A 26,303-nucleotide genomic window follows, 5' to 3' on the forward strand; every position below is an offset into this window, starting at 1 on the left:
ATACCTATCCTGTACATCAAACTTGAAGACTGGGCCGGAGATAATCAAGTTTCCCAACGGCTTTCATCTTTACCTCCCCAAATTTAGACAAAAAATGTTCCACGAATATGGCTGCCTGCGTGCCGGCATGGACCAGGCATGGTCCTTGGGATAACAATTGCCGTGGGCAATAATTATGATCGGCCATCAGACGTGTCTTGACACGAATTCAGAGTATTAATCCCCCCACCTACAATAAGCATGATCTTGTTGATCATCTTTGTCGGCTCGAGGGCCTTTTTTAATGAAGAAAGTGGCATGAAAATCAGTCAAAGTCGATCTTGTTTCAAACTTTTCTCTTCGGCCAGATGTCTCGCATAAAGAGCGTTTCTTATTCGGGGCAGAGTCAGCAAGCTACTGACAAGAGAAGCCGAGACATTCAAGCATCTGCAATCGACGTGTATTCCCAGTATGAAACTCGTATCACCCAAAAGAGAGGGGTTGAAAGAGGCTACAGATACAAAAGAGCGCCAAAGTTGAGTCCGGAGAACTGAGTCGTGCAGGGTTAATGTGGAACTCCCAAGACCCTTAGGGACTCACAAGCGGCTGAACCTAAACCAATATAATAATCCTCGGCGAAGAGAATCAGGCATGGATATCCCCAAAATCATCCCGAACTGCCTCAGATAAATGCACCAGTGGGGGAAGCCATCCTGCTGGAGCGGAGAAGGAAAACGGCTGTCTGAGCAGTTCCTGGCCACGAGGATGCGAACCGCGCGGCTCGAGGGAACCCACAAGACTTGTTCTGGTGTGATTCAGGCTGAGTGGTCAGACAGCTCGGGTTCCTGGGAAAATCCCCCTGCGTTGTCGGGGGCATTGCAGGATTGGGCTTGGAGCGAAACTGCCAAGAGCGCTATTGACGGCGACTGGTTTCGGATTGACAGCCCTAATCAACATGCTTCACGGACCAGACCACTTCCCGGTTCATCCACAGGGCTTGTTTTGTTCTATATCTAGTCGCTGGAAGTCCTCAGGAGCTTGCAGCCCCTCAGTCATTGTCTCTCTTTCTCAGGTACTGCTGGTTCAGTCACTTTTTTCTTTCCCTGACAACCCTTCCGCTGCCATTCCTTTAATCCGCCCAAGATGGCCGTCCTCCGCTCTTTGATTGCTGCAACCGCTCTTCTCGGAGCCGCAGCGAACGCTCAAGTTGTAGGCACACCATTCGGTTTTGGGTCAGGTGCCACTGGTGGTGGTGATGCATCTCCCGCCGCCCCGGCGGACACAGCAGAGCTCACAGAGTGGCTCTCCGATGACGAGCCCCGTGTCATTCTCATTGACAAGGAGTTCAACTTCCTTGGTGATGAGTGCACTGACTGCGAGTGCTGCATTCCCGACTCCAACACCTGCGGTGAGTCGGGCCAGAATGCCATTGACACCGGCATCGGCTGGTGTGATGGCTCCGAATCCACAACCTGCTCGTACGACAACGCCGGCCTGGACGGCCTTGAAGTAGGCCCTAACAAGTCCATTGTTGGTGTTGGCGATGCCGGTGTCATCCGTGGTAAGGGTCTGCGCATCCACAGCACCGAGAACGTCATCGTCCAGAACATTCATATCACCGAGCTCAACCCTCAGTACATCTGGGGAGGTGATGGTATCTCCCTCGACGGCTGCGACAAGATCTGGATCGACCACGTTAAGATCTCCCTGGTCGGCCGCCAGATGATTGTCACTGGATATGAATCAAGTACGTCCCTACTACCATGCTCTTTACGAAGTACAAGTTTTCATTAACATTGGGCGCAGGTGGAAGCGTCACCATCTCCAACAGCGAGCTCGACGGCACCACCGACTGGTCTGCCTCCTGCGACGGACACCATTACTGGACTGTGTAAGCATCTAAGAAGAAAAATCCCCTCGGTAAATCCTGCAGAATCTAATCGCGTCCCATCTAGCCTCGCCCTCGGCGAAAACGACAAGGTCACCTTCGCCAACAACTACATCCACACAACCTCCGGCCGTGCCCCCAAGGTCGGCGCCCCCAGCTTCTGGCACGTCGTCAACAACTACTGGTCCGACAACACCGGCCACGCCTTTGACGTCGAAGAATCCGGCACAAATGTCTTCATCGAGGGCAACGTCTTCGAAGACGTCAAATCCGCCTTCAACGACGAGGGCACCGGCGCCATCTTCGCCGTCGACTCCAGCTCCGAATCTACTTGCTCGTCTGCCATCGGCCGCACCTGCATCGCTAACCAGCTCACGAGCTCCGAGTCCGTCGCCGTCGCCGACGAGGCTGTCCTGTCTGCTTTCCCCGCCGACGAGGAGGGCGAGCTCAGCCTCCTTGCTGTCGACGAGGTCGCTTCCTATGTCCAGGCTAACGCCGGTGTCGGCAAGCTTTCTGCCAACGGCAATGTCACCCCTGGAAGCAGCAGCGCCGGTGTCAGCCCTAGCACCAGCGCTCCCATTCCTTCTAGCACGCCCGTTGCGTGGCCGACGCCTACTGCTCGTGCTGTCCGCTTTGCTCAGCCTGCGCGTGAGGGCATCTCTGTCAACTCTGAGAAGTCACACCGCGGTCAGAAGAAGCGGTTCCACAGGAACTATTAAGAGGTGCACTGGCTGCGCTGTCTCTCCAGGTTGGTTTGGTGGTGAGATGGTGGGGTGAACTGGGAGGAGCCTGTCTGGATCTCAAGACTCTTGTTACCAAGGTATATATATATATTCTTACTATGACTTTGTATTCTATCTCTTCCGTTCCTTTTGACATGTACGTACATTTTTTTGGACTTTGCTCCCATAGTAGACTGGCTTGTATTACACCAATCATTTACGGAAGTTTTCCTGGTTTCGCTTCTCACATCTTGCTACTAGAGGGGAAAAAGTTGAGGCTGGTGTAAGCCAGTATGGGGCGTTGCGGGAAGGTGTTAGAAGACTGGTAAAATACTTTTCAATTCGTGTCTGTATTACTCGAATATCCGGGCGTTAGTCCTAGCTAATGTACTGCACATGCGGGGTAGCGGTGAGCAGAAAATGGTAGAGTAGCAAGTAAATGCTATAAATATTCGCCAAGGAGACATATGAAAGGGGTATGTATATGGGTATGTATGGACAGAAAGAAGGGTAAGGGGTAGGGTGTACATTGTGAGTACCAGCGCTATAGCTTGGCTTGTACAGGGAGACTGAGTGAGATAAGAGAAATCGGGGAAATGTTAAGGTGGGAATTAGGTAGATACATTGGGCATAACAAGGTGTACATGTCGGTCATCAAAAGGTCGTAACAGGTGTTCCGTAACAGGGATAATAATGAGCAAAGAAATGAAATACTGGATGCATATTATTGCAAGCGGGAAGGGTGTTTTAAGGCCGTAGCTCGCCACCCAATTGCAAGACGGAGCCCGGCCCTTTCTCGCGGACCTTAGGACTACCCATCCCCGGCGGCAAAAGGTTGTCGAGGTTAGACCGTCTTCGAACATCTTTGCTTGCTAGAGGCGTTCGTCCGAGGGCGCCTGGAGTCCGGCCACCCCAGGCAGGCTGGGCAGGACTGGGAGTGACGTTGACAAAGTCCGCAAAATTGAATTGCTGATTGGGGGTGCCGAAATTGGGAAACACTCCCCCTCCCCCTGGAGTCGGAGTCAAGGACGGGAGGACAGCATGTTGGCTAGGGGGAGTCGAGGGGGGAAATTCTTGCGGCTGGTGCTTATTTGCAACTCTGGCCGGAGTTGGGGAGTTGGCTAGGTACAAGAGTAGGTCTGCTCCATCCTCATGGCGTAGGTTGCTGCGGTCGTTCCGTGATAGTGAGGCATGCTTCGGCGGAGGGGTGCGAGGCGGCGAGGAGCCCACAGCCGAGCTGACTTGGAAGCTGTGCACAGGGAGATCCGGATCATTATCATCATCCGATTGTGCATGATATCCGGGAGAAGAAAGCTCCGGAATGGGAGCAGTTTCCGTGATATGTGGCAGGTTTTGTCGGCTGCCATGACGGGGGAACCCAGGGGACGACTCCGGCAATTGGTATGAACTCTTCCACGACACCCGAGAAACCTTTGCGGGACGGTCCGCAACCGAGTCGGATCGGAGGCGTTTTCGACTCGCAGAGAGCATGGGCTGCATCACCCGCGAGTTAAATGTTGCGGCATGTCTGTTTCTGGACGACCGGGGAAGCTCCTTCGAATAGGACGAGGCTCGCAGCGGCGAAGTCAAAGGTGTCTCGCAGTGGCTGTTGGAGACGTCGGAAGAGGAATCGGACGGTTTGTCACTGCTTCCTAGGGATATATGCAGTCCCCCGTTCTGGCGAGAAGGGAGAGCGCCATTTTGGTACTTGACCTTGGCAAGGCCGAGACGGTCCTGGAGGTTGAGGGACACCTATCATAGGAGAACGAGCGGATGTTAGAGTCTTTCCCACACTATTTATTGCACGCCATATTCATTTTAGGCCTTGAAGCAGTTCAATTGAGGACTTGACAAACCTGAGCGATGTCAATTTTGCGGATCGTCTTCTCGGGATTTGACAGGACCATTTCTCGACGGCTTAGGTGATACTGAAACGAGGCTGGAGGGGACCATAAACCGATATGGGGAAAAAGAGGTTCCTGAGGTTGACCAAGAGGGTTCGAGGAAGAGAGGCTGAGGAGTGAGGTTTCAGGAAAGGGATGTCGGAACACAGAGGAGTGGAGAGGAAGAAGTAGGGCGGCTGGCAGGAGGTCGAGGGACTTGAAACCCAATTGGAGCACGCGAGACACACTAAACAGGGTCCTTTCTGGGGAGCAGCTCGAGCATCAAAGGGTCACTCCCAGAAATAATTACTGCTGAGGGACTGGAAATTAGGTAGGCTCAGTCCTGAGGATAAGGTTCGTCTGAGATGAAATTTTTGTTGTTGTCCGGGGGAACAGTCATTATGCAGCTTGGAACAATCGGCGTGTGGAGCGAAAAAACGCGTGCCATCGCGACGCATTCCCCGGTTCGGGAACATTGAGGAACACGCTTCAGCGCCCGCAACAAGCACCCATTTGCCAGTTGCCAGCCAGCGAATATCAGATTCTTGGATATAGATCTGAGATCGCGATCTTGAGCCTCAGCGACCGTCCTGTTTCTTCAAAACCAGGTGCAAATGACAATTCAACTAATATAACTTCAGAACCCACTCTGGAATCCGGTATGGAGTCGCCAGCAACTAGCCAACACCGTTTAGTCGCCCAGCCAAATTCTCCGATCAATGCATTCTCTTATCTCCTCACTCCGATCCATCCATTTCTGGTTATTCCATCCCTTTTGGTGGCAAAAGGGTGTACGACACGACATTCTAGTGGAAGGTTTGATCATGAATCCGAGCGCTGCTGCTGCATCCCTTCTTTGTTACGGCGGGACTTGCGCTCTCTGCGCCTGTGCTACCACTACTCGTCCACTACTTCCTGACTACCTACCCAACCAGTACTTCCATCTCTCGGGATGGTCTAAATTATTGTATTCGCGAGTCGCCAGAACCCAAATTGATGCATCAACTGAGGGGGTAGGCGAAATAAACAGGACCATGCGATTAAAGACTCAGGCCCACTCGACGACAGGAACGGAACACGAAGCAGGAACAGAAACCAAATGGGAGGAGAATGACGTGGTCAGCGCCAGGCTTATGATGCAATCGGAGTACGCTAGAATCATGTATCAACAACACCAGCACCAAAAAGAAGAAGAAGAAGAAGAATGAGAAAAAGGAAGAATGAGTACGTATACGTACTCGTACGCCGTTGTTCAATCGGCATGAGGCCGATATCAGCCCGACAACGGGAGCACTGCATGAATTCTTGTCCTGGCCGGCCAGCGATCGGTCGGCGGCGACAAATATAGCAGGCGATCGCTGGGATGTGAAACTAGACAAGTGCTATCCAGTCCACAGACCCACCATTGAGCAGAGCTCTGGCCATGATACCAGCATTATTCGTCGTAGTCGATGGCTGTGAACTTGCTGACCAGAATAATTTCTGAAATCCTGATTATCCTGCTGTTCTCCTTTTGCGACTCTCCATCCTCCACCAGACACCTCCCGATTTGCGCTGTATACAGTTCAAGCGACAGACAAGGTACGTGCTTTCTCAAGTCTCGCGTTGATCATCCTGCAACATACCTTGAAAAAGCTCAAACACTCTTTGACTTTGCTCTGGGTGCGAATGAAATCCTGCATGCTCTGCTCTCCCCACTCCGATCGCTGGCCAGTTGCTTCTTTGCCTTGGCCAAGTACAGCTGTCCAGCCTCTTCCTTGTTTTTCACCTTTTTTTTTTTTTTATTGCATTTATTGCATGCCTTTTCTTGTTTCTTATCGGTCGCTAATAATAATAATCAGCTCCAGCCGGCCAGCATTAATTTCCCTCGTTCCTGAAGTTCCAGTGGGTGTGGGGGGGTCTTCAACATCCACCGCAAACGGTCACCAGTCCTCCCTCTTCCCTCCGCCTGCCCTCCAGATCTACAGAGCTCCCCAATAAGAAATAGGAGATCTGATACTCCGCACAGCTCGTTCAATTCTTGTCGCTCGTTTCTGGCAGCTGAATTGACTCCCTACACAACGACGCTCGCTTTACTACTGTGGTTTTACGTGAGTTGAGGGAGACTGGGAGAATCTCAGGCCAAGGGTCGCTCCTTCCCTTTCCGTCGAACCCTACAAGCTTATCGCAACCGCTGCTCCCAACACCTCTTCCAACCACCTGCTGCCATTCTTCACGCCCAGCAATAGGCAGCCAGCGAACTGTCCCGTCATCCGCAATTATGCCTCTGTTCAAGAATCTGCGCAGTCGTTCCAGATCCAGCTTCCGAAGTACATCGCGGTCAACAGACAAGTCCAATGGAATTCAGTCCAACGGCGACGTGACCTCTGGAAAGTCCTCCTCAACTATTGACTCGGCATCTTACAGCTCAGTCACTCCACCATCTTCTATCAAACCCACCGCCTCTGCCCAGAATCTGCCATTAAATGGCTCCAATGGCACCTCCAACGGGACGAACCCTCCCATTGCTGTGCCCCAGCAGCGCCCACCTCCTATGACGACCCCATCCCAACGCAATAGCTACTTTGTATGTGCTCCTCTCCATATCCCATACCTAATCTTATTGTTATTCCATAGGGTGGTAACTCAGCGTCGATCAACGGTGCCGCCCGGTCTCCGGCCCCATCATCCCCCTATGCTCCTAGAATCATTTCTATTACGGAAAATGCCTGGGTAAGTTCTTGCAGCTTGTAATCTGTACAATTTCCTCCCGGCTAATTAAGCGACAGGTTCACCAAAAGGTCCTTCTGATATATGGCCAAGTTGGAGACCCAAGACAACATCCGCTGGACGGAAGTATAACCGTTAATCATCACCAAGATAACTTTCCCGCAGTTTCCTGGCCTGTCAATTCGTCTCATTTCAAGGCCCTTGTGCATCTCGCTCCTGGTCCGAATCGCCTACGCCTCGACTTTATCTCTACCAAGTCGTCGTCTGGCAACCTACACCATGCCACTCATACCTCTTGGATTAATATAAATTATCTCCCGTTGTCTAATTCTCCGCCTCTGCATCTGGTTATGCTTCTGGGAAAGGATTCCGACGGCACATACGACACGGCGCCTGAGAAGACGAACCGTGGGGGCGACAACTTGGAAACCGCGATTCGAAAATACCGAATGGCTGCGTACCTTTGGCAAGCATTTACTGGAGAACAGATGTTCCGTAATAACTTAGGGCGACGATGCTTTCGTTTCGAGGAAGAGTGGCAGACCGGCAGTCTCAGTCAACGTGATGCGGCAAATGGTCAAATGCGGAACGAGGCAAAGATTCATATCGTTCGTACCGAAAAGACGGTCGCGGAGCTTCGAGACCTACAACTTGCCCAACAGTATGGCCCAGCCACTAGGAAAGATGAACTATTCCGTATCGCACAAGAGGCTGTGAGTAACCATTTCGGCCTAAAGCCGGGTCAAAAGCAGTATGTCTCTGTCTTGCTCCTCGATTCTCATTGGGATACCGAATCGCAAACTATAACCGGTCATGCGGCTTTGGGGTCCAGCGGCGGAGACTTGAAGATGGCAATATTTGGGTCCCACTGCCTTCAGAGTTACCCGTCGAGTCTAGAAGAGGTAATAGATGCCTTCTCCGACTGTACGCGGACGAATACAAACTATGTCGCAAATGATTGTGGCGAGGCTGGCTCTAGTTGGGAGTCCGCTAACATAGGTATCGGCGCTCACCTACACGAAGTCGGCCATCTATTTGGTTGTCCGCATCAGGAGTCGGGAATTATGCTCAGAGACTACGTTCGCCTCAACCGCTCTTTCGTGACCCGGGAACCCTTCTCCACACGGACAAAGACACAAGGTCTGCATCCGTGTCTGCCCCAGGATGAATGCTCTTGGCATCGATTGGATGCTTTGCGTTTCCGGTTTCACCCTTGCTTCCGGCTTCCTAATGATGCCCCTATGAGCCTAGACGACAGCGTTCAGGTCTGGCCAGTTGAGAATGGCAAGATCCTGCTGACCGCTACCACCGGGGTTGCGTTCATTGAACTGTACTCGGAAGGGGATGAGGTGTGCCGCAGTTTCATTGAGTACATCAACACCGAGTCGACCAGTAACGGGCTCCCAAAACAAGTTTCCGTAACCGAAAGCGAGCTGCGGCAACGAGTATTCGGCACCGACAAAGAGAAGAAGAAAAAAATTAAGATGACGATATTTTCCGGTACGACCGGATCGTTCACCATCGATTCAATCAGTAGTTTGAAGTCCAAGAACTCCCAAGTGAAGCTGCCGAAGGGCGTCGGCTACCGAGGCTGCAATCTTGGAATATCACAGCTACCCGAAAGTCAACCGGAACAGCTCCTCCTGGACTGTGCTTTCCAGTATACCAAGCTGTTGACATCTGTCAGAATTTACCATGATGGAAAAGTGCATGGACTTGAATTCATGTATGAAGATGCAACAAGTCAGTTGTTCGGGAAACAGGAAGGGAAATCTGACGATTTTGTGCTGGGTAAGTTTTGAACAGATCACCAACCTGATATTTCTGCGAATAGAGTCTAATCGTACGGGTACAGACACACGTCGTGGAGAAATACTTTTAGGTTTCTATGTCCGAGCCGGACACTGGATCGATGCTATCGAGGTTTTGACTAGCTTAGGTCGAAAATCTGGCGTCTTCGGTAATGCAACCGGGGGCTCAGGGTATGTAGTTCTTGACTCTTGAGTGACAGTCTCACTGACCAGTTTACTTAGATATAACCTGATACCTCCCCTAGGATATAAAGTCGCGGGCCTTTCGGGAAGCTGCGGAGATTGGATCGACGGCTTCTCCCTCATAATCATGCACTGATTATATCTCACAACGCCGAGCCCCTTAATATACTCTCATCCGCATCTACCACACAATTCGGCCGTTCGAGTATTTCCATTTTGGAATATGCCACGTCTCCGAAAAAACTTGAGAACACCACCACGATAGGACCAACCCCGGCCACGAGGCTTCCGTAATTTCGACGTTTATTCAACCATATATAACAATCTGGATGGCACGCCAACATCTGTGTTGGCCTTTTTTCCTTTATTCTTTTGTCACCATCAATATATCTCTTTGCAAACTTACCTTTGCGTAAGTTTGTTTGCGGACTTTACCCGAGCCGTGCTTTACCGAGCGATTTACGGTACAGGTGGCATACGTTTGTGGTGCCCAACATGCTCATACATAGAATATGCATTTGATGTGCCAATGTGCCCATTGTTTGCATTGCCCACATTTGAACGGCGTTTTTTTTTTTTTTTTTTTTTTTTTTTTGTGGATTTTCTACCTGATTCGAACCGCCGGGCGTTAGCGGTTGCAAGGGTCATGTATACCATGGGATGAGCAGGACTTAGATAATATGGTTCACCGTGTGGATAGTCGATAATAGGCCGAGCGGTCATGGATAATACCACCTATATTATATCTGCCCACGCGGACAATCTCCGTTACACAACCAAGTTTTGTAATCTAAACACCGGGGTTAATAACACGCGCCGCCTCAGTATCGAACAATATTGTCCATACGTAGTAAAATCTCATGCTTTGCGAAGAAAGCTCCCTACACAGTCCACGCGAGAAAATCTGGCAATGGTTTTCCATCTACTTACTACGCTCATCAACATAGGCTGGCCACAGAACACGACAATCAATGTAATTGATTAAATGTACAGTAACAGCCGTTGATAACAACCAGCAAGAAACTTGAGCATTAGAAGGAGCAGTATGTGTATCACATTTGCATCCATAGACATGAAATAGAAAACATTACTTTCGATGTGATTCCATCGAAGTTAAAAAGTGAGTCCATTCAACGCATTATCATATTCCGACTTTCCAGCCCTAGAATGAGTGGCCAGTGTAATTTGGTAACCACACTAGAACCCCAAGAGCCAAACGAAGGTCAGGGTCAACGCAAGAACGAGAGTGCCCATTCCTCCCTGGGTGTATCCAGCGTTGACAATTGGTGCAGTAGTAGAGCTCGGAGTCTCGGACGTCGCGGTGGGAGCTACACTTTCGCCGGCAGAGCTAGACAGGCTAGTCTGGAGAGTGGTTGTATGTCCTTCTGGGGGGCTGGTGGGAGGTTCAGTCGAAGTAGACTCAACAGACGGAGGAGCACTACCAGTTTCCAACGAGGCTGGAGGCTGGTCAAATGTGGGAGCAGGCGATGGTGCTGCGGTGCCCGTCACAAGAGTTGTTTCCGGTATCGAGATGATGGGCGAGCCTCCGGGTGCCTCAGAGGCCCCAGATCCACAAACAGTTTTAGTGACGGTGACAGTAGCTGGTTCTTGGAACATCAAGAATGGCGTTAGAAATATTTCAGTAAATGGTTTGTAACAACAGCGGGAACTCACCGGCACGAGCGAAATGACCCTGGCCATCCATGGCACGGGCCTTGTCGACGACTTCGTAATAGTCTTTAATATGTATTAAAAGAAGAAACATATGGAGTGAACAATAGACTTTATAGACATACCCAAGTGTCCTTCCGAGTCATCGCCACCCAGGATAGCGTCGAAGTTGGCAAATTTTGCTACATGGCACTTGGGTCAGTACGTTGATGAGTATCATCGAGTTCACAGTACGATAAACCTACCATTTGCATAGTTAGTGATAGCCAGCAAGAATGCAAGAAGCAAGACAGAAAGCTTGTACGCCATCTTGGAAGAGTTCCAGACAGAAGTAGTTCGTGAAGCGAATGTGGGAAGCCAACAAAGATCTTAGATGAGAAAGCGGATAACGGGCAGCGAAATCGAACGGCGTAATGAGAAAGGCGGAGTAAAACGTATTCAGCGTTGGATGGGAAACCGAAAAGAAGAGAGTGAAGCAGATATGGGGGGAAAGAGGGTGGGAGAGGGAATTGCGGTGTTACTCCCTCGACTTCCATTCCAGGAAGGTACGACAAAACAACTTCACAAGGAAGGCACGATCCCGCCCTGGCCCTCTCATCAGCGATTTCTATTCTCCAGGAGTCCCTTCTCCCCAGGCCTACTTATTATTTTCAACTAATATTGGTTATGATGATACTCATATGAACAAGTTAAGCAAAGCACAACACAGGGCAATCCTTTCCTCTCTCCCCTCCCTCTAGAACAAGCTAAGAAGCGGTAGAAAGGATGCAGACGCAAGCAATGTTAATCTGAATAAATGAGTCCCACCTCGTCAACAAACCTGGAGCCTATCATTATAACTACTTGCAGCTTACCAAAGGCAGGGGGGTGCATTCTGCACCCACTAGGTTATACAGGTTGAGGGGCAGAACGCCATGCTACCTTAAATAAGCTTGGCTATCAATTCATAGATGGAGCAGGGCCCCTCATGTCTGCAGGCTCCAATCGTCAAGAGCACTACGTCAACGCCCCTCCTGCTCTCACACCGCAGCCCTGTCGATCGAGCCCCGGACCGAGGCGCTCTCCATAGCATCGTGGGTTTGAAGGGAGATCAGCACAGCGCCTCAGCGAGTATTTGCATTCCAAGCCGTTAGACTCAAAGAAGCTTAGCTGAGGGGTCCGAATCGTGATTGTTCCCGAGCTACGGTGGCAAATGCCACGGTAAAGACGCTGGTGTTGTACGCAGTACTACAAAGACGTTGACTGTATGAGTCTACTTACTGGCCCATACTTACTTTGGACCATGGGTATTGTAGCACAAGGAGATGAACTGCCTCTAGATCAATTATTTCCTAACCCCTAGTGAATGTCCAGGGTCCAGCACGAGGAGGTTATCCTCCAACCTTACCTGAGTAGTTGTATACCAAACTCAATCGAAGTATAAGAAACAGTAAACAAACGTAAATTACGCGAACTTCCCAATTTGCAAAGCCAAAAATACCGTAACCAATTTCCGACAACCGCCCAAACCCCACTCCCACGCTGCCGCCTGACTCGCGCCAAACTCCGCACGACGATTGGGAAGGCCCAAAAACAATTTGTTTTTGGCAGCTTTTCCAAGTTCCTTGGAAGTTGGAACAAATGGTGCAATTATGACGCGGGCGGCGCGAATTTTCCTAATTTTTTTTTTTTTTTTTCTTTTTTTTCTGATACCTGTGTCCCTGCCAAGCTCAGAGCGTGAGAAGATGATGGCCATTGTCATCGGCCTCGCTCGCACGCTGTCTGGTGTTCGTGCCCAGACTGCTTCGATCGCTCTTCGGCGCGAAATCTTCCGCTTGCCTTAGACTTTGAATTCGAGGATCTAGAATCTAGATCGGCACAGACTGGGGCCAACCGAAAAAGGAGGGGAAAGATTCTTCACTACGTATTCACTACGTATTCCTTATCTACTCTCCGGGATGGGTTGTCGACGGGGGTGTAAAATATTATTTTCCTGGTTCTGACACCGCGTGGTTCAGATTTTTATCAGGGTTAAAGGTAACTATGGTCCGTCCCATGTGCCTGGCGTGTTCCTCGGGTCTTGGGTACTTTTCCAACAAATTCAATCATTCATTTAAATTTATTCATGGTGAGCTTCATATTCTGATAAGGTCAACGTATTCTAAACCTATACATCAAGAGCCCTTCCCCCGAGTCTGCTTCCTCCCAGGCTCAAATCGTATTTGTTTTGCACCTGGTTTGGCAGACTTGCATGATTTCCTTCCCTCACCGACATGCCCATTCTGGGTCCTCTGCCGGTGTTTTGTTTCCGTGCATTTGACGAGCTCTCCCATAAGTTTGTTTTTCTCATGCGAAAGAAAAATAGCCATCACAATGGAACACAAAATCAAAAGTCAACAGTAGCCGGGAAATCACATCGTAAAACAAGACAGAAAAACGTAGAAATATTTTGGATCGTGAGGGTATCATTTCGTGTGTGTGGATCGTCCCTCAACCAAAAGCCACCGGATTGCAGCCGGGCGAAAAAAAGAAAAAAGAAAAAGAAAAAGAAAAAGAAAAAGAAAAAGAAAAAGAAAAAGAAAAAGAAAAAGAAAAAGAAAAAGAAAAAGAAAGAGCAGGTCCCCATCGAATGGTGATGTCGGCCGCCGTATCCAGGGGCTTGCAGAAGAAAGTCGCCAGAAAGAGATGGCGACGGTATCATCGATTAGTATAAGACAAAAAATATCACCAAAAGCACAATGCCATCCATATAAAAAAGAAAGAGCAGGGGTATCATTGCTCGGGAACTCGTTTATTATCCCCGTATTCAACGCCCCCTAAATGACCTCATTAAAAAGAGATGTAGGAAAAAAGACAGGTCCCGAACTCCGCAAAGAGAAGAGCAAGTAAAGTTCTCAACAAAAAAAAAGGCCGTTTAACATCAAATCCGCGTCTCTGGACGCGCACCAGGCGCACGCAAAAGAGGCTTTAAAAAAGGTATCTTTCGCTCCAAATGTGAATCAGAAGTGTGACTTAAGACGAAATACGCAACTGCTTGCGTCGGTCGGAAGACCTTTAGTATCTCAGCTTGACTTCGACTAGGGAGGGCGTATCCGCAGCATCGAATGTCGATGCCTCCGAAATCTCAGCCACCATGTCTTGCCCATCGGGAAGTTCGCGGACCACATCATCGTCGACCATGATTCTGAGTCCGTTCTCTTTGACGAGGAGCACGCGCATAATACGCTGGGGGTCTATCCGTTGTTTCACAGAGATCTTCTCCATCAGGTCACGGACTGTGCGCTCGGTAAGATAGACGGCTCGGTAATAATCGTCCTGGTGCTGATCATTCTTCGGAAATCGAACATAGAAGCAAGCAACTAGAAGTCTAGATTAGTTCAAAGAAACTAGGAGATCCTCATATTGCAATACTTACTCGGCCTAGGTTGCCGTTCTGCTGGCGGTCTATAAGTGGGATCAATGTCCACAGCTTCAATATGACCCATGGGCGTGCCTCCATTTCCAGAAGGAAGCCTCTGGACTTTGACAGGGTGCTTTAAAAACCCCTTGTTATCGGGAGTTTCAGACGACTGCCGCGAGAACTGGGATTCACTGAATAAACTCGCCTGCATGGTGTTGGGAGGGTTCAATGGCGAGTTGATTGACATATGGCTAGTGGTGGGTGAAACCTCTTGCAAGGCGTTTTTGTCAAGGCTGAACTGGCGGCCACCAGGGAATTCCTTCTTAGCGAATTCGCGGTTTTCCGGGAGCTGTACGGGATACAAGTCCGGGTCATCCTGCTCGTCACCTCGAAGGCCGAGGATACTAACAGGCCTGGTCGAGGAGAACATATCCTGCAGGAGTGCAAGCTTTTCGTGCAAGTCATCGGCAACGCTCGTCTTACTATTGCCATCTTGCGAGCTCATAGATAGCGTGCGCTTGTGCTTGAACATCTTCGAGGGACGTTGGTCTGAACCCTTGAAAGCAACCCCGTTGCTGCCACGCTTTCGCTTACCGAAGTTTCCTGCTCCCATCTCATTTTGTTGAATCTGCTGGCGTAGCTTCTCGATGGTCTTCTTGACGTGTGCAATATCGTTGGACAGTTTCCGTTCGGCACCATGGTCACGGAAAAGCTTCACTTTGCAATAGCACACTTCCGACTCCCTAGTAGAATCTCGGGTAGAGTCCCCATCGACCAATTCCGTCTTCGCACATAATCTAACAGGGATACCCTTGACGCCCTTGGAATGACTGAAATCGGTCGACAAAAAGTTAAATCGAACAGATATGGCACAGTCCGATGCCTTGGAGGCTTGGTTGGCGGTCCATGTAACGCAGAACCCGTCGAACGATGCATTCTCAAGTTGGATCTGCTTGTTCTTTTGGTCGTCGAGATTTCCTTGAGCGGGGTCCACGAACTCAACGGCCTGCAGCTTTCCTCCCCTGTGGTGAGCTTCACTTGTCCCACGTCCTTCCTTCCAGAGTTGCCAGCAAGCCGAAGGCTTCGCTCTCTGTTCGTCATCTTGGAAAGACACGCGGACATAGGTTCTGTATCTGGCTGGCTTGTTGGGGTTTGATTGCGGCGGTGCGGTATCGACAACGGACAGGGTGTAAGCTTGACCTTTGTTGAGGTACGTGACGGGAATCTCGTTTTGGTGGTTAATCATCGCTGTTGGTGCTCGGAGTGTAACATTGTACCGGAAACTATCAGATTCACACGACGTTAGCTGACGGAATGATATGGGCGAAATATCTAAGCCGCACTTTTCATCCGGGGGTTGCAACTCCTGCTGTTCGGGGCCCCGCATAGCTGGGGCCATATGTGAATGTGAGAACCCCTGTATATCCACATCATTTATAGACACTTCGTCCAGGGCTTCATCTACCGCCTCAAAACCCATATCGCCCATATCGCCCATATCACCGTGGACAAATTCATTAGGTGCGAACGACACCTGCGGTGCAAAATGTTGCGGGTTTTGATAATGGGAGGAGATGAACTGCTGGCTGAACGGATCAAGAGGCATTCCTGCACTGTTGGTCGGAATATGGCCCTGCTGGGAGAGCGAAAGGGGAGTAATCATGCTCAACCCCATCCCAGGCGTATGGAGGTCACCGGCCGAGCTGTGATGTCCAGCACTGAGGTTTCCGGAATTTGGAGTATAATACCCATGGTGTTGGTTGAGAGGATCAATGAAGTGGACGGCGTTTGAGTCGACCATAGGAGCCATGAACTGTGCATCTTGTGGGTGATGGCCCTGAAACGAGGAATCCATTTTCATGTCCGTTTCCATGGAGAATCTAGTATTAAATCCAGTCAGTTTCAAAGAATAATTTCGTAGATCCAGACATGGCGGATCAAAGGTCCTTCCACGGCCAGAGAAACAAGTCAAAACTACAGAATGGCTTCAGTAAGACGTACTTCGAGGAGGGTACATGGTGGCCCATTTGAGGATTGCCACCGAGCGCCGCGGCAGCGTTCATACTGGACAACGGAGAGACGACATCAGAGAAATTTTTCTGAAATCGCTGGATCAACTCCTCGTTGGGCTTCTGCGAGTTGCGCCTACATAAAAGACATCTAAATCAGCCTGGGGACGGCCATCGAATTCAGTGAATAGCACAGGAACATACCTGTTACGGAACATGATGGCCTGGCTGTGGCGTGTTTACGCGCCTATCAGTGAGCAGAAAAGCGCCAATATCGGTTTCAAGGCGGTGCGAGGAGATCGCACAGGCGGAGATAGTACCCAAAATACAAGAGGTGACCGACCGGGCGCCAGAGAAAAAAACAGGAGTTTGGGGGATTTCCCGTTCTATCCCCGCGCCCTTGCTGTCGTCTCGAGACGCCGGAGCGGCGGGAATTGGTATGGTTAGATGGCAGTGGGAGAGACACCGGTAGTCATGGTATGATTGCAATGGCAACAGGAAGAGAAAGATGGTAAGTCGCGATAAGATCAATTATAAAAGCGCCAAAGGCGGGGAAAGCAGGAGAAAGCGAAATATTGTAGTCGGGTAAGGCGCAGTTTTGGGACAAGGGTTGGTGAGTGAAGGTCAGTGATAGCGTGGAAGAGAGAGAGACCGTGTGCGCTGGGGGGAGAGAGTTGAAAATAGGCGACCCCAGGAGGCGAGCAGAAGTGGAGGTACAAATGAGAATTATTGTCGTCAGAGGGTGGAGGGAGAAAGGAGGTGAATGCTCGGTCGAGGTCGTTCAGAGTTGAGAACTCGGGACGTCGAGGTGCAGGACCGATGAATAATAATATTCAGGTGAGATGGCCGGCCGTTTGAGGGTCGAAGTTCGAAAGGGGCAGCTCCTCTCGATAGTCGCGAGCGTGGCTGAAATACCGACCGGGGCGAATTGTTCGAATGTTTCTAGAATCAGAGCGTGTTCGATCGAGTTGAGGCAGGGCCGCTCCTTTTGTCCAGCAGCAGTCCAGTCTGTTCTTAAAATATGAACATTATTTTCTTTCGCTGGCTAGAACGGAACAGGCGCCATAGACGTCAGTCAATCGTTGGAAACTGAAGGCCAGCGGGGACTGCTCTGAGCGTCCGTGGGTGGAGCTGGCCCAGCATTACTATCAATACGCCCCAGGTACCGTATTGAATGGTAATTTAATCCAATAATACCGAAGTACACCACCCTACAATGATACGATGAGGAGCACGGCGACCAGGAACTCTTCTATTCTGCTCCGTAAAAAGGTGCAACTTCTCGAACTCATAAGTTAGCCAACAAAAATAGCGATAAACAGATAACTTGTAATCGTTAGTTCAGCGCTTTTCGATATAAGTTGAACGAAATGCGGGGTACGTTGCGTAATACTCTGAGTTAGCTATTCCTACAAAATAATAAGCTCTACTAACTGCATCGATCATCAAAACATCTTAGTCAATGAAGTGCCTCGTGCATCCCAGGGCTTCTACTTAGACCGGGGGGCGGGCGCAGCTGTCACAATTATGTCCGACTGTTGTCATGACTCTCCTGCAAAGGTGGACGACGCTGGCTCCAAATTTGTTGGGCGTTTCTTAGGCTCAGCCATATTTCTGTGCTTTAACCCAATTGTGTTGTACAGTCCGTTAGGGCGTTCAAGTGGGCTGATTTATAGTGTGGTTTCAGATATGACTTCAGATGGGGGGCAAATCGGGGATAAACAGCGTCAAAACGTTTTGAGGGCTGGCGAGTGAGGGATGTTTTATTTTATTGATTTGGAATTCCTCTAGTAAGTAGCAGTAGCTGGTTTAACTATTAGAAAGGCGTTTGAGCAGGCGACACGGACGGTGAACAGCTTATCTAGGTACAGTATACAGGTCAAGTCAGCTTAGGGTTTGTCTACACGGAAATATTAACCAATTCGATAATGTATCTGGTATATGGATAGATGCAGACACAAACGTCACACAGCAGCCCTACGTAGAATGTGCCATCTGCTGGCATGGGAGTGTGAGAAACGGGTGCATGCCTGTAAGCAATAGGCATACTATCCCTATCCCAGTACTGATATGTACTCATCAGACCCAAAGTGTAGCAATCAATGCTCCGCAAAATTCTCCCCTATCAAATTGCCGCCGGCTGGCTATCCACCAATGGTATTCCCGAACGTTGCGCCGGCCGAGTTTGAAAATACCGGTACTTGACGATCTGTATTGCTGATTACAACGGCCTCACGAACTTGAAGTTCTCGGTACACTCTTCCATAATACTGCAGCACTAGTACAGAACCGACTAACGAGTATAGGCAGGTCCTTGAAGCATGGAACATGTCAAGTTGTCGAAACTCTGCTCGGTATATATCTCCGCAGAGCAAAAGAGACGGCATTCAACCGACGACCTCTGGCACAAAGTTATGACCCCCTGTTCCCCGGTGGTATGCTGGGCGACCCAACTGATAAGGCAACTGATAAATTAACCACAGCCAGTCAGCGGCGCGTCTCTCCCGAGGCACAGTCCTCCTCCGTCTTCGTCCACCCCTCGGCAAGGCTAAGGCAAGGACAGTCGGAATCTTAAATCCTCGAAAGGCAATTCGCTGGCGATTGGACCGAACCGCCCACTGCAAAAATGAACAAATGAAAGAAAGTGTGGATGGCGCACAGTCCATGCTCCACACCCAACCCACAGTTCACCCTCAGACGTCACTGGCGAGAGGGTAAGAAAGGTCACAGCCCAGCATCATTGCGTCATTGTGACATTTGTCGCTCATTCAGCCGCCGACGAAACTCGCAATCGCACAGAGAAGAATTTGAGGATTGCGTACTTGGGTCGGGCTTTGCGACAATCCAAATCCAACTGTCTGTGGGTAGGAACGTCCATTGATCCGCGATCGAGAAAGCGTTGGGGTAAACCCATTGCGCTCTGTTGATCGGGCCCAGACCACTGTCATTCAATAATGAGCCAAAGGGAAAAAAAAGAAAAGAAAAGAAAAAAAAAAAAAAAAAAAAAAAAAAAAAAAAAAAAAAAAAAAAAAAAAAAAAAAAAAAAAAAAAAAAAAAAGCCAATCCCTCATTCCCCTTGAAGCCCATGTTGTTATACAAACGGCCTGAAAAGCACTCAATGGCTGTTCATTGCTATCCCTTGTCAGCGCATAGTCGATGTTTACTGCTGCTTCATCTGTTCCTGGTGTTTGAGCTCCAGCTACAAAGGTACGATTGGAGAGTAACTTCAGGCCCGGTGGAACTGACCCGGGAACCTGTCCAGTGGAAGCGATTGAGTGTAGGGCAAAAAGACCGATTCGATGCCCTGAGGCTCCATGATCTGTCACCACTCGTTTCTCCCCTCTGGGTCTTCTTCAATTCAGTCTGATTGCCTGGCCGTTCCCCGCCCCGCCCCAAGACCCAAGCTTTTCGTCGACCGTATCGAGGATTGATTTCCCCATTGACTACGGAGGAGAGTGGCAAACTCTATAAATGTATGGACAAAGTTCTCTGCTTTTCATTCTAATGCTGCGGGTGCCCAATGTTCAGCCATGTGGAAGAAGGTGCCAACCGCTATTATGCAAATACTCCACAGCAATAGACGGGATCTCACATCCTGCGCTCTCGGGGTCTCATTGTCATTATCAAATTGGCGATCTCTCGACTCATGGGTTGCCACCAAACACAACCTCCTTCCCCTTGGAGATACCACGAGTCAAATGACGCTCGACGATCCCATATCTGCCCTCGAATATACCAGCCACAAGACCGGGCCCCGCCCGCCAATGAGACGGTCGCATTATATCCGCACCGCCACCCAGACACAGCATTCTCGATGTCTCGTCTCGACGGGGCAGGATCATCGCAGTTGTGGATAATCGTCTCATCACCCTCAGGATTCATCATTCAATAAAGGGAGCAGTATACACTTTCATATGACACCCAAAGAAGCACCAGTAATGCCACTGGTCGGGCTCGCGGGTGCATGATGGTGTGGAACGCCAGATTTGCCACAGTACGTGGACACCTTCTTTGCAATGTGCACTAATAATGAACTATCATTCGATCGCAGACTCTCCGGCATATCCTCGATTCCCCAGTCTTTACCTTACGAGCCCCGACTTGTGTTCAATTCAATGCAGTCTGACTCATACGGATATTCACCCCTTTGTGCAACATGATGAAGCAAGTGGTTTTCGTTCTTTGTTATGTCGGCGTGGGGATGGAGACGGGAGAACCGCTGCAGGTATACCCTCCTTCACACCTGATATTAGCCCCGGGCTCGATCGCATCCAATAACAGCGAAAAACCCTCCTGTCTGCCCTCTGCACCCATCACCCAGAGCAGCAGCTCCTGCTGTCCATCGCCTCGGCTTTAAAAACTCAACTTTGAAAATCCGCGATCGTCGGAAAACTCTTCCTCCTCGCCCTCGTACGTAACAGGTTGCTTTGCGCCTGTCCCGACTCCCGTCTGTGGTTGATACAGCTTTGGTTGGCCTTTTTTTTTCCCTTCCACAGCTTGGCTTTGATTTTTCGTAGATTTATACAGGAGCTTTTTTGGGGTTTCATTTCGCACATCACCGATACCAAGTCAAAGCCAGACTCTGACTGGCGCGGAAATCCTCAGCGTCTCAGGAGTCACTAGTAGGAATACTGGCTTTGGTTCGAACCACACTTTGGCAAAGAGAGGCCGAGGAAGGCAGCAAATTTCCATTGGACCACAACACCTTTAATCGTCGTATCGGGTCGGAAATCTTTCAGGGTCCCCCAAGGCCGGGGGTGCAACCCGACTCCCGTCTTTGTCTCTTGCCGCAAACAGAACGGGCCAGAGCTGTGCTTTTTGAGCAAGAGATTGGCCGGCGTAATTTTTATTTTTATTTTTATTTCTATTTTATTTTTACTTTCACGTTCATAGCTCTCTAAGTTTGAAGGGAACCAGGACCTCGGGATAGACAGCTGGAGAAATATCTGCGAGTGCAACTCCAACCCCCATAATGGCCCATGGAATCCATAAACCATCAACAACCGGTGCACCCTAGTACCAACCTTACGATGTAGTACTTTGTAAATGTAATCCTCCCTCCTGCAGGTCGGATTCTTGAGGGGCTGGAGCAAAGCTCAACTCTGGGGCGGACTAGACTCTCCTTCCCCTCCCATGGACCCAGCTCCCTCCAGCCCTCCAACAACTCCAGATTAACCAACCACAGTCCGCAATCTGATTTCCTGTCCAAGCCACACGACGTAAGGGGGCGAGCTCTTATGTATCAATCCTGCAATCGAAGATGGCATTGGGCTTGTAGATCTGTGTCACCTCCGCAAGTCAATGATGGTTGACGATTACCTGCATTGCATTGCATTCTTGGGTAAGGCATTGGTGTGTGTGTGTGTGCTGTCAGTGTCACGCTATTAAGGTTGACTTTTTGGTGCTTCGCTCTGCCTGACGTGACGTGGCGTGGCGTGCTCGGGGGCGTCGCGTCTTTTGTTTTTCGGGGTTGGGTTGGGCTGGGTTGCTTTTCTTTTGACGGTTGGTATTATTCAGTATACTTGGGCTGTACGGCAATAGTTTGAAGTAGAACCTAGGGAAACGATTCTTTGTAGTCAACTTTATGGGTATCTTCATATAATACATATTCTCTCTGCACGGCACCGTGCTAAATCATCAAGTCCTGTCGCAGGCCCATAGCTAGTCCATATACAGAGTATGAGCACATCATAGTATGTAGGCACAAGCCTAGCCCCAAACGAACAAGTCCAACCCCTGAATTCAGGGTTTAGCTTTCTGGATCTCCAACAGCCTCCAGTTCCTTGGCCGAGGCACATAGCCGGCAACCCTCGCCAATTCTATCCTGCAAAAGACGGGCCGTTGTAACCTTTGGACCGACAGTCCGGGATGTTGTTGACGGTTCATCTAGGATTTGCGTGCGCGAGAATGGGAATGCGCGAGGAGTCTGGGCCCCCGACTGGGTTCCAGGCGTATCCATCGGGGACGAAGGTTGGGATTGATGAACATGGGACAGATGGAAAGCATGGCCGCAGGCGAAAGCAACGAGTATTTCTTTCTCTGAATGACATGATTAGATTAGACGCGAGCTTGCAAGAATATAAAAGCAGTTGGCTTACCATTTGCGTGGAATAAGCGATGACAGCCCGCGCACCTTCCGGCTTGCTGTGTAGATGGCTTTGGCAACGGTGTTGGCGTTTTCTCCGAATCAGTTTCACTCTTTGCCTCGCCAAGTTGCTGTTCAGGAGATACGCTGACGTCTTCTGACTTTGAAGGCTCTTCGATAATGTTGAATTTGATCCCCCGACGCTGGCCGCTACGGAGGGCATTCATCCCAACCGCTACCTCACTTTGCAGGACCTTGGAAGCTCCTTGACTGATACTTGCTTGAAGATCATGCTCCCGAAGCAGGCCAGTAAGTCCCTCTCGTAGACCTTCAATTTCAAGTCCACTAGGAATTCTTCGGACAAGCTTTATGGGGTCGATAGACGTCCCGGCTTCGACAAGCAGGCCGTGGATGAAACGGGGCTTATCCATAGAATAGTCTACAAGGTCTTCCCAGAGATCTGGGTCATCCTGGGATTTCGCAAACGCGATGGCTTGTGACACATCTTTCAAATCGGAGAGAATTAGGCTCATTGCTCTCTTTGTCTGCCCCATCTTCGACAGCAGGTAGATGAGCTCGGGGGTGAAGTGGTTCTGCTCGCAGATAGCCACGGCAGTATCGAATGAATATGCCGTGCTGGTTTGCAAAAATTCCATAAACAACGGGCGATCATACTGCGCAAAGAGATCTGCTGCGGTGTCGGCAAATTGTTCCACGAGGTTCTTGCCTTCGTCAGCTGCTAATTTAGTTGCTGCATCCTGCCTATGGCGCCCTCGACGGGGTTTCTCGGCCTCGCGCGAAAGCGACTCCCCTCGCCAAAGAGCCCGCAAATAGAAAAAGCTAAATAAGGGCCTGTCGGCTGCCTGCAGCTGCTTGATAACAGTGTCCGGGGGTACAATTCCCGTGTATGCTTCGTTAACTAGCAGTTTAATAGACTCGGCTGTAATGTCTGCGAGTTCTGAAATAGGTGCTGACTTCATCTGTTCCTTCGAGACTCGAATCATGATAAATGCGGGTATATCATCGGAGAGTGCGTCGAGGAGGTGATGATCCTTGACCAGCGCCATCGCCGTGTCGGCATCCTTTAGCCGGATATAGCAATGAAGCGCGTCGTTGTAGTGACCACCGGCCAGATATAACTTGGCCAAACACCTTATCAATATTCGCCCATCACCCGTCTCCGGTGTCATCTTCTCAGATTCGAGCTGTTCTTCGATGGCGCTTGTTATAATGTGCACATCAAACAGGTCAAATGGCCAAGAGTCGATAAGTCCACTGAATCTTTGTCGGTCTCGTGTGAGATAATGCTCAAGAATAGTCTCGTAGAGCTTCGGCGGTAGAGATGGGCGTAAATCAACGGGAATGATTGACGAGATTTCGTCTAACTTGTCTTTTTGGATAAAAGTCCATGCCCAGTGCTCCCAACTCGACGTGGCGGCTAAGGCCTTCAGACATACCGCAGCTGCCTCCTGCCACCTATCATTCCTAACAAGTTGCTCTATCCACAACTCGCCAATGCGGCGCTTTTCTTGCAATGCCGCATTAACACTGCCACGGTCGGTTGCTGTAATCGAGGATCTATCGTCCCCGAATAAATCACCGACACTAGACTGAGGTCTTTCTGGAATGATTGAGATATTGTCACCAGCCTCGTTCATGAGCCCTGCAGCTTCAGGGTGCTCATCAAGAAGCCTCCAAGCTTCGGCATATTTTTCATGTTCATTAAGCCACGTGAGGTGGTCTGCAAGGTCTCTCTTCAAAGCTACCACGCAGTCATATGGGCTGTGTACAAAGATCTTCGGTCCTGTACTTTCCGTGACCTCCTGCACTTCCGTAGATAGAGGCTCGTCGGGGCCCAGTCGTCGTGAGGCAAAAGTACTCGGTGCTCTGCTAGAGTTTCTATCCCCACTACTTGTTGAACTGCGGATGCTCGCGGCGGAACTAAACAGGCGTGCGGGATACATCGTAGCATCCCAAAGGCCGGTACTAATCGCACCCAATGCTCCTCGATGTGAAACAGGCTCGTTCATTTTCCAGGGCGGTAAAACACACATGTGGTAGTCCGAAGCTGTTAGGTTTTCGTATCGGCTGACAGACAAAGTATCTGCACTGAGTTCTTCTTTGCTTTCCATGTCAATTACACGAAGTTCAGGCTCTTGTCCGCGTGGACGACGACGGCCCACTCGACCACCGCCCTGGTCACTTTGTTCGTCTGAAGGGTCATCTTCTGCTTCTATATAACCAAGAACAGCCAGAACGGTGGGAGAATATAATGAAATTCCGGATATTATACAATCCGTCCGTAATCTGAAAAGCGCATTAGTGCCTGCCAATGATCAGTTCGTGCAACTGACTTACATGGTAGCAACTTCAACGGAGCCGATCTTCAGGTCTTTATTACTCTTGTTAGGCCGATCAGGGTAGACATGTATCACCCAAACAGTGCCTCCCCAACCGACCACTAGTTTCTCCAGTCGTTCTTTGACTATTGTTGACTGTGTCGGCGTTGAAGCTTCATCCCGTGATTCTTCTGCTGTGTTACCCCGAAATTGCTCACTCTCCAGTACGGATTCGTCGACCCATTCAGCGCGAGCCTTCCAGACACCGGCCATATCCTCCCATCCTTGGCGGTTAGGACGGTCCGTGTGGCTAACGCGCTTCCATGCAAGTTCTGAGTCTGCTGAGTCGAGGTGTAGATTTGAGCGCATAATCTTTATGCCTTCTTCATTGACCCAGGCAACATATTTTCCGGATAGCGACCACTTTATAGTACTGATAGCACCTTCACCACTATGTAAAATGGTGTCCTTGCCAGTATTGCCCGCAAGCCCAAAAGTTCCCAGCCAGCTCGAGGCAGTAGCAGCTGCGCCGCCCATTGTTGTAGAGTTTGTGCTGACGCCAACTTTACCTCCAGTTGTGAGAACTAATTCACCGGCCCGCCCGCCTGAGATGAATGTTCGGTCGCTCTTGTATTCCGGCGACAGCACAACGGCCTGGACGGGTCGACCGAAGTTCCGCAACAGAACATCCTTTTTATCCAGTAATGATGCGATACATACATTTCCATCTATTGAAGACGTGGCTATATAAATTGAGTTTGACGGAGTCGAGGGAAGGGTGACCTGCGGAGTTTGTTTGGATTGGCCCCGAATACTCCCAGAGCTGGAGGGTGGCTTTGTGGTCGTGCTTGGGTCTTCGGCGATTCTACTAGCCAATTCATGATTTATGTTCGGTAATTGCGAAGGAAATGGCGATATAGATATTGACGTGACAGTGGCAGAATGTGCGTGGTAGACACGAAGAGCGCGAAACAAAGGTACTGAGAAGACATGCTTAAAGTGGTCAGTTCCAGGGTCATTAGACAGTTTATCGGCTACCCACAATATTCCCATTATGTGTTCCAAGTACCTAGGGGAAAATCAGCCTTATAAATTTGAATCTCAGCTCAGATCGCATACCATTTTGTCCCCGGCCACCAGGAAAGTGCTTGTTGCATCTCCGTTCCGATAAACACCTCCCAGCTGTTTAGTCAAGTATGTATATTTGAGATGCGGCTCATCCTCATCCTCATCCTCATCATCCTCCCCGTCTTCATGCTCTGATCCCGTCTCTGCAGCACTCTCGTCCTCCTTCTGACTCTGGTCTTCATCGTTATCGTCGGCTTCGGTGTGAAGTTGCCGATGAGGGCGTCTATGGTGGGTTAAAGGTCTCGCAGGCGAACCCTGTTCTAGGTTGGCTCGAGGGACATTCCCCGATGCCTCAGTCGCGCCAGGCGCGTCCATCGCGGTGGGGATTTCCGTACCTGCGACTGAAGCTCTAGCTAAAGGCTGCAGCCGGCGAGACCGTGATATCGGCGGGAGCTCGTGCCTGGGGTAGGTCCCACGCTAACCGCCTTGAAACATGACTAAGCAATGAAGTCACGCCGCTTTTCTCTGGCTTCCCAGTACTGAAGACTTAATTGCTACCACATTGTTAATTGTTGGC

At 50.0% G+C, this 26,303-nt stretch overlaps 10 protein-coding genes across 10 annotated transcripts; 6 read left to right on the forward strand and 4 right to left on the reverse strand.

The window, feature by feature from the left end:
* Positions 1–1,122: 1,122 nt before the first annotated feature.
* ASPVEDRAFT_126807 (polysaccharide lyase family 1 protein) lies at positions 1,123–2,586 on the forward strand (the record flags this gene model as incomplete). The annotated part of the gene is made up of 3 exons (XM_040806396.1): positions 1,123–1,726; positions 1,786–1,870; positions 1,935–2,586. The coding sequence occupies 3 exons, from the start codon at positions 1,123–1,125 to the stop codon at positions 2,584–2,586; spliced, it is 1,341 nt and encodes a 446-aa protein (XP_040666244.1).
* A 431-nt stretch (positions 2,587–3,017) lies between these two features.
* Positions 3,018–4,661, reverse strand: ASPVEDRAFT_61175 (uncharacterized protein). Its single transcript, XM_040815561.1, has 2 exons — positions 4,446–4,661; positions 3,018–4,341 (listed from the first exon to the last, which is right to left on the reverse strand). The coding sequence occupies exons 1-2, from the start codon at positions 4,494–4,496 to the stop codon at positions 3,337–3,339; spliced, it is 1,056 nt and encodes a 351-aa protein (XP_040666245.1). The 5' UTR covers positions 4,497–4,661; the 3' UTR covers positions 3,018–3,336.
* A 635-nt stretch (positions 4,662–5,296) lies between these two features.
* ASPVEDRAFT_27208 (uncharacterized protein) lies at positions 5,297–5,680 on the forward strand (the record flags this gene model as incomplete). Its single annotated transcript, XM_040809990.1, has 1 exon — positions 5,297–5,680. The coding sequence occupies one exon, from the start codon at positions 5,297–5,299 to the stop codon at positions 5,678–5,680; it is 384 nt and encodes a 127-aa protein (XP_040666246.1).
* Positions 5,681–5,801: 121 nt separating this feature from the next.
* On the forward strand, positions 5,802–6,540 carry ASPVEDRAFT_571530 (uncharacterized protein). Its single transcript, XM_040815304.1, has one exon. The coding sequence runs from the start codon at positions 5,924–5,926 to the stop codon at positions 6,347–6,349; it is 426 nt and encodes a 141-aa protein (XP_040666247.1). The 5' UTR covers positions 5,802–5,923; the 3' UTR covers positions 6,350–6,540.
* Positions 6,541–6,732: 192 nt separating this feature from the next.
* Positions 6,733–9,311, forward strand: ASPVEDRAFT_51663 (zinc metalloproteinase family protein; the record flags this gene model as incomplete). The annotated part of the gene is made up of 5 exons (XM_040814512.1): positions 6,733–7,038; positions 7,089–7,184; positions 7,241–8,972; positions 9,037–9,163; positions 9,215–9,311. The coding sequence occupies 5 exons, from the start codon at positions 6,733–6,735 to the stop codon at positions 9,309–9,311; spliced, it is 2,358 nt and encodes a 785-aa protein (XP_040666248.1).
* Positions 9,312–10,372: 1,061 nt separating this feature from the next.
* Positions 10,373–11,155, reverse strand: ASPVEDRAFT_27210 (uncharacterized protein; the record flags this gene model as incomplete). Its single annotated transcript, XM_040809991.1, has 4 exons — positions 10,373–10,782; positions 10,850–10,912; positions 10,972–11,028; positions 11,092–11,155. The coding sequence occupies 4 exons, from the start codon at positions 11,153–11,155 to the stop codon at positions 10,373–10,375; spliced, it is 594 nt and encodes a 197-aa protein (XP_040666249.1).
* A 2,724-nt stretch (positions 11,156–13,879) lies between these two features.
* Positions 13,880–16,452, reverse strand: ASPVEDRAFT_82054 (grainyhead-like protein; the record flags this gene model as incomplete). Its single annotated transcript, XM_040817129.1, has 5 exons — positions 13,880–14,184; positions 14,241–15,508; positions 15,569–16,105; positions 16,227–16,370; positions 16,439–16,452. The coding sequence occupies 5 exons, from the start codon at positions 16,450–16,452 to the stop codon at positions 13,880–13,882; spliced, it is 2,268 nt and encodes a 755-aa protein (XP_040666250.1).
* A 1,285-nt stretch (positions 16,453–17,737) lies between these two features.
* Positions 17,738–19,201, forward strand: ASPVEDRAFT_70708 (uncharacterized protein). The gene is made up of 3 exons (XM_040816086.1): positions 17,738–18,266; positions 18,318–18,431; positions 18,541–19,201. The coding sequence occupies exons 1-3, from the start codon at positions 18,176–18,178 to the stop codon at positions 18,807–18,809; spliced, it is 474 nt and encodes a 157-aa protein (XP_040666251.1). The 5' UTR covers positions 17,738–18,175; the 3' UTR covers positions 18,810–19,201.
* Positions 19,202–19,266: 65 nt separating this feature from the next.
* On the forward strand, positions 19,267–19,711 carry ASPVEDRAFT_571724 (uncharacterized protein). The gene has a single exon (XM_040815306.1). The coding sequence runs from the start codon at positions 19,320–19,322 to the stop codon at positions 19,599–19,601; it is 282 nt and encodes a 93-aa protein (XP_040666252.1). The 5' UTR covers positions 19,267–19,319; the 3' UTR covers positions 19,602–19,711.
* Positions 19,712–21,983: 2,272 nt separating this feature from the next.
* On the reverse strand, positions 21,984–26,101 carry ASPVEDRAFT_82055 (CLH domain-containing protein; the record flags this gene model as incomplete). Its single annotated transcript, XM_040817130.1, has 5 exons — positions 21,984–22,273; positions 22,333–24,626; positions 24,678–25,651; positions 25,701–25,727; positions 25,778–26,101. The coding sequence occupies 5 exons, from the start codon at positions 26,099–26,101 to the stop codon at positions 21,984–21,986; spliced, it is 3,909 nt and encodes a 1,302-aa protein (XP_040666253.1).
* Between the last annotated feature and the right edge of the window lie 202 nt (positions 26,102–26,303).

This window comes from Aspergillus versicolor, assembly GCF_001890125.1.
Source record: "Aspergillus versicolor CBS 583.65 unplaced genomic scaffold ASPVEscaffold_3, whole genome shotgun sequence".
NCBI lineage: Eukaryota > Fungi > Ascomycota > Eurotiomycetes > Eurotiales > Aspergillaceae > Aspergillus > Aspergillus versicolor.

Coding starts and splice junctions, on each gene's coding strand:
- ASPVEDRAFT_61175 (XM_040815561.1), bottom strand. CDS start 4,496: ATGGTCCTGTCAAATCCCGAGAAGACGATCCGCAAAATTGACATCGCT. Junction 4,342..4,445: donor GCAAAATTGACATCGCTCAG/GTTTGTCAAGTC, acceptor CTCCTATGATAG/GTGTCCCTCAACCTCCAGGA.
- ASPVEDRAFT_571530 (XM_040815304.1), top strand. CDS start 5,924: ATGGCTGTGAACTTGCTGACCAGAATAATTTCTGAAATCCTGATTATC.
- ASPVEDRAFT_70708 (XM_040816086.1), top strand. CDS start 18,176: ATGGATAGATGCAGACACAAACGTCACACAGCAGCCCTACGTAGAATG. Junction 18,267..18,317: donor TGAGAAACGGGTGCATGCCT/GTAAGCAATAGG, acceptor TGTACTCATCAG/ACCCAAAGTGTAGCAATCAA. Junction 18,432..18,540: donor GGCCGAGTTTGAAAATACCG/GTACTTGACGAT, acceptor TAACGAGTATAG/GCAGGTCCTTGAAGCATGGA.
- ASPVEDRAFT_571724 (XM_040815306.1), top strand. CDS start 19,320: ATGTTGTTATACAAACGGCCTGAAAAGCACTCAATGGCTGTTCATTGC.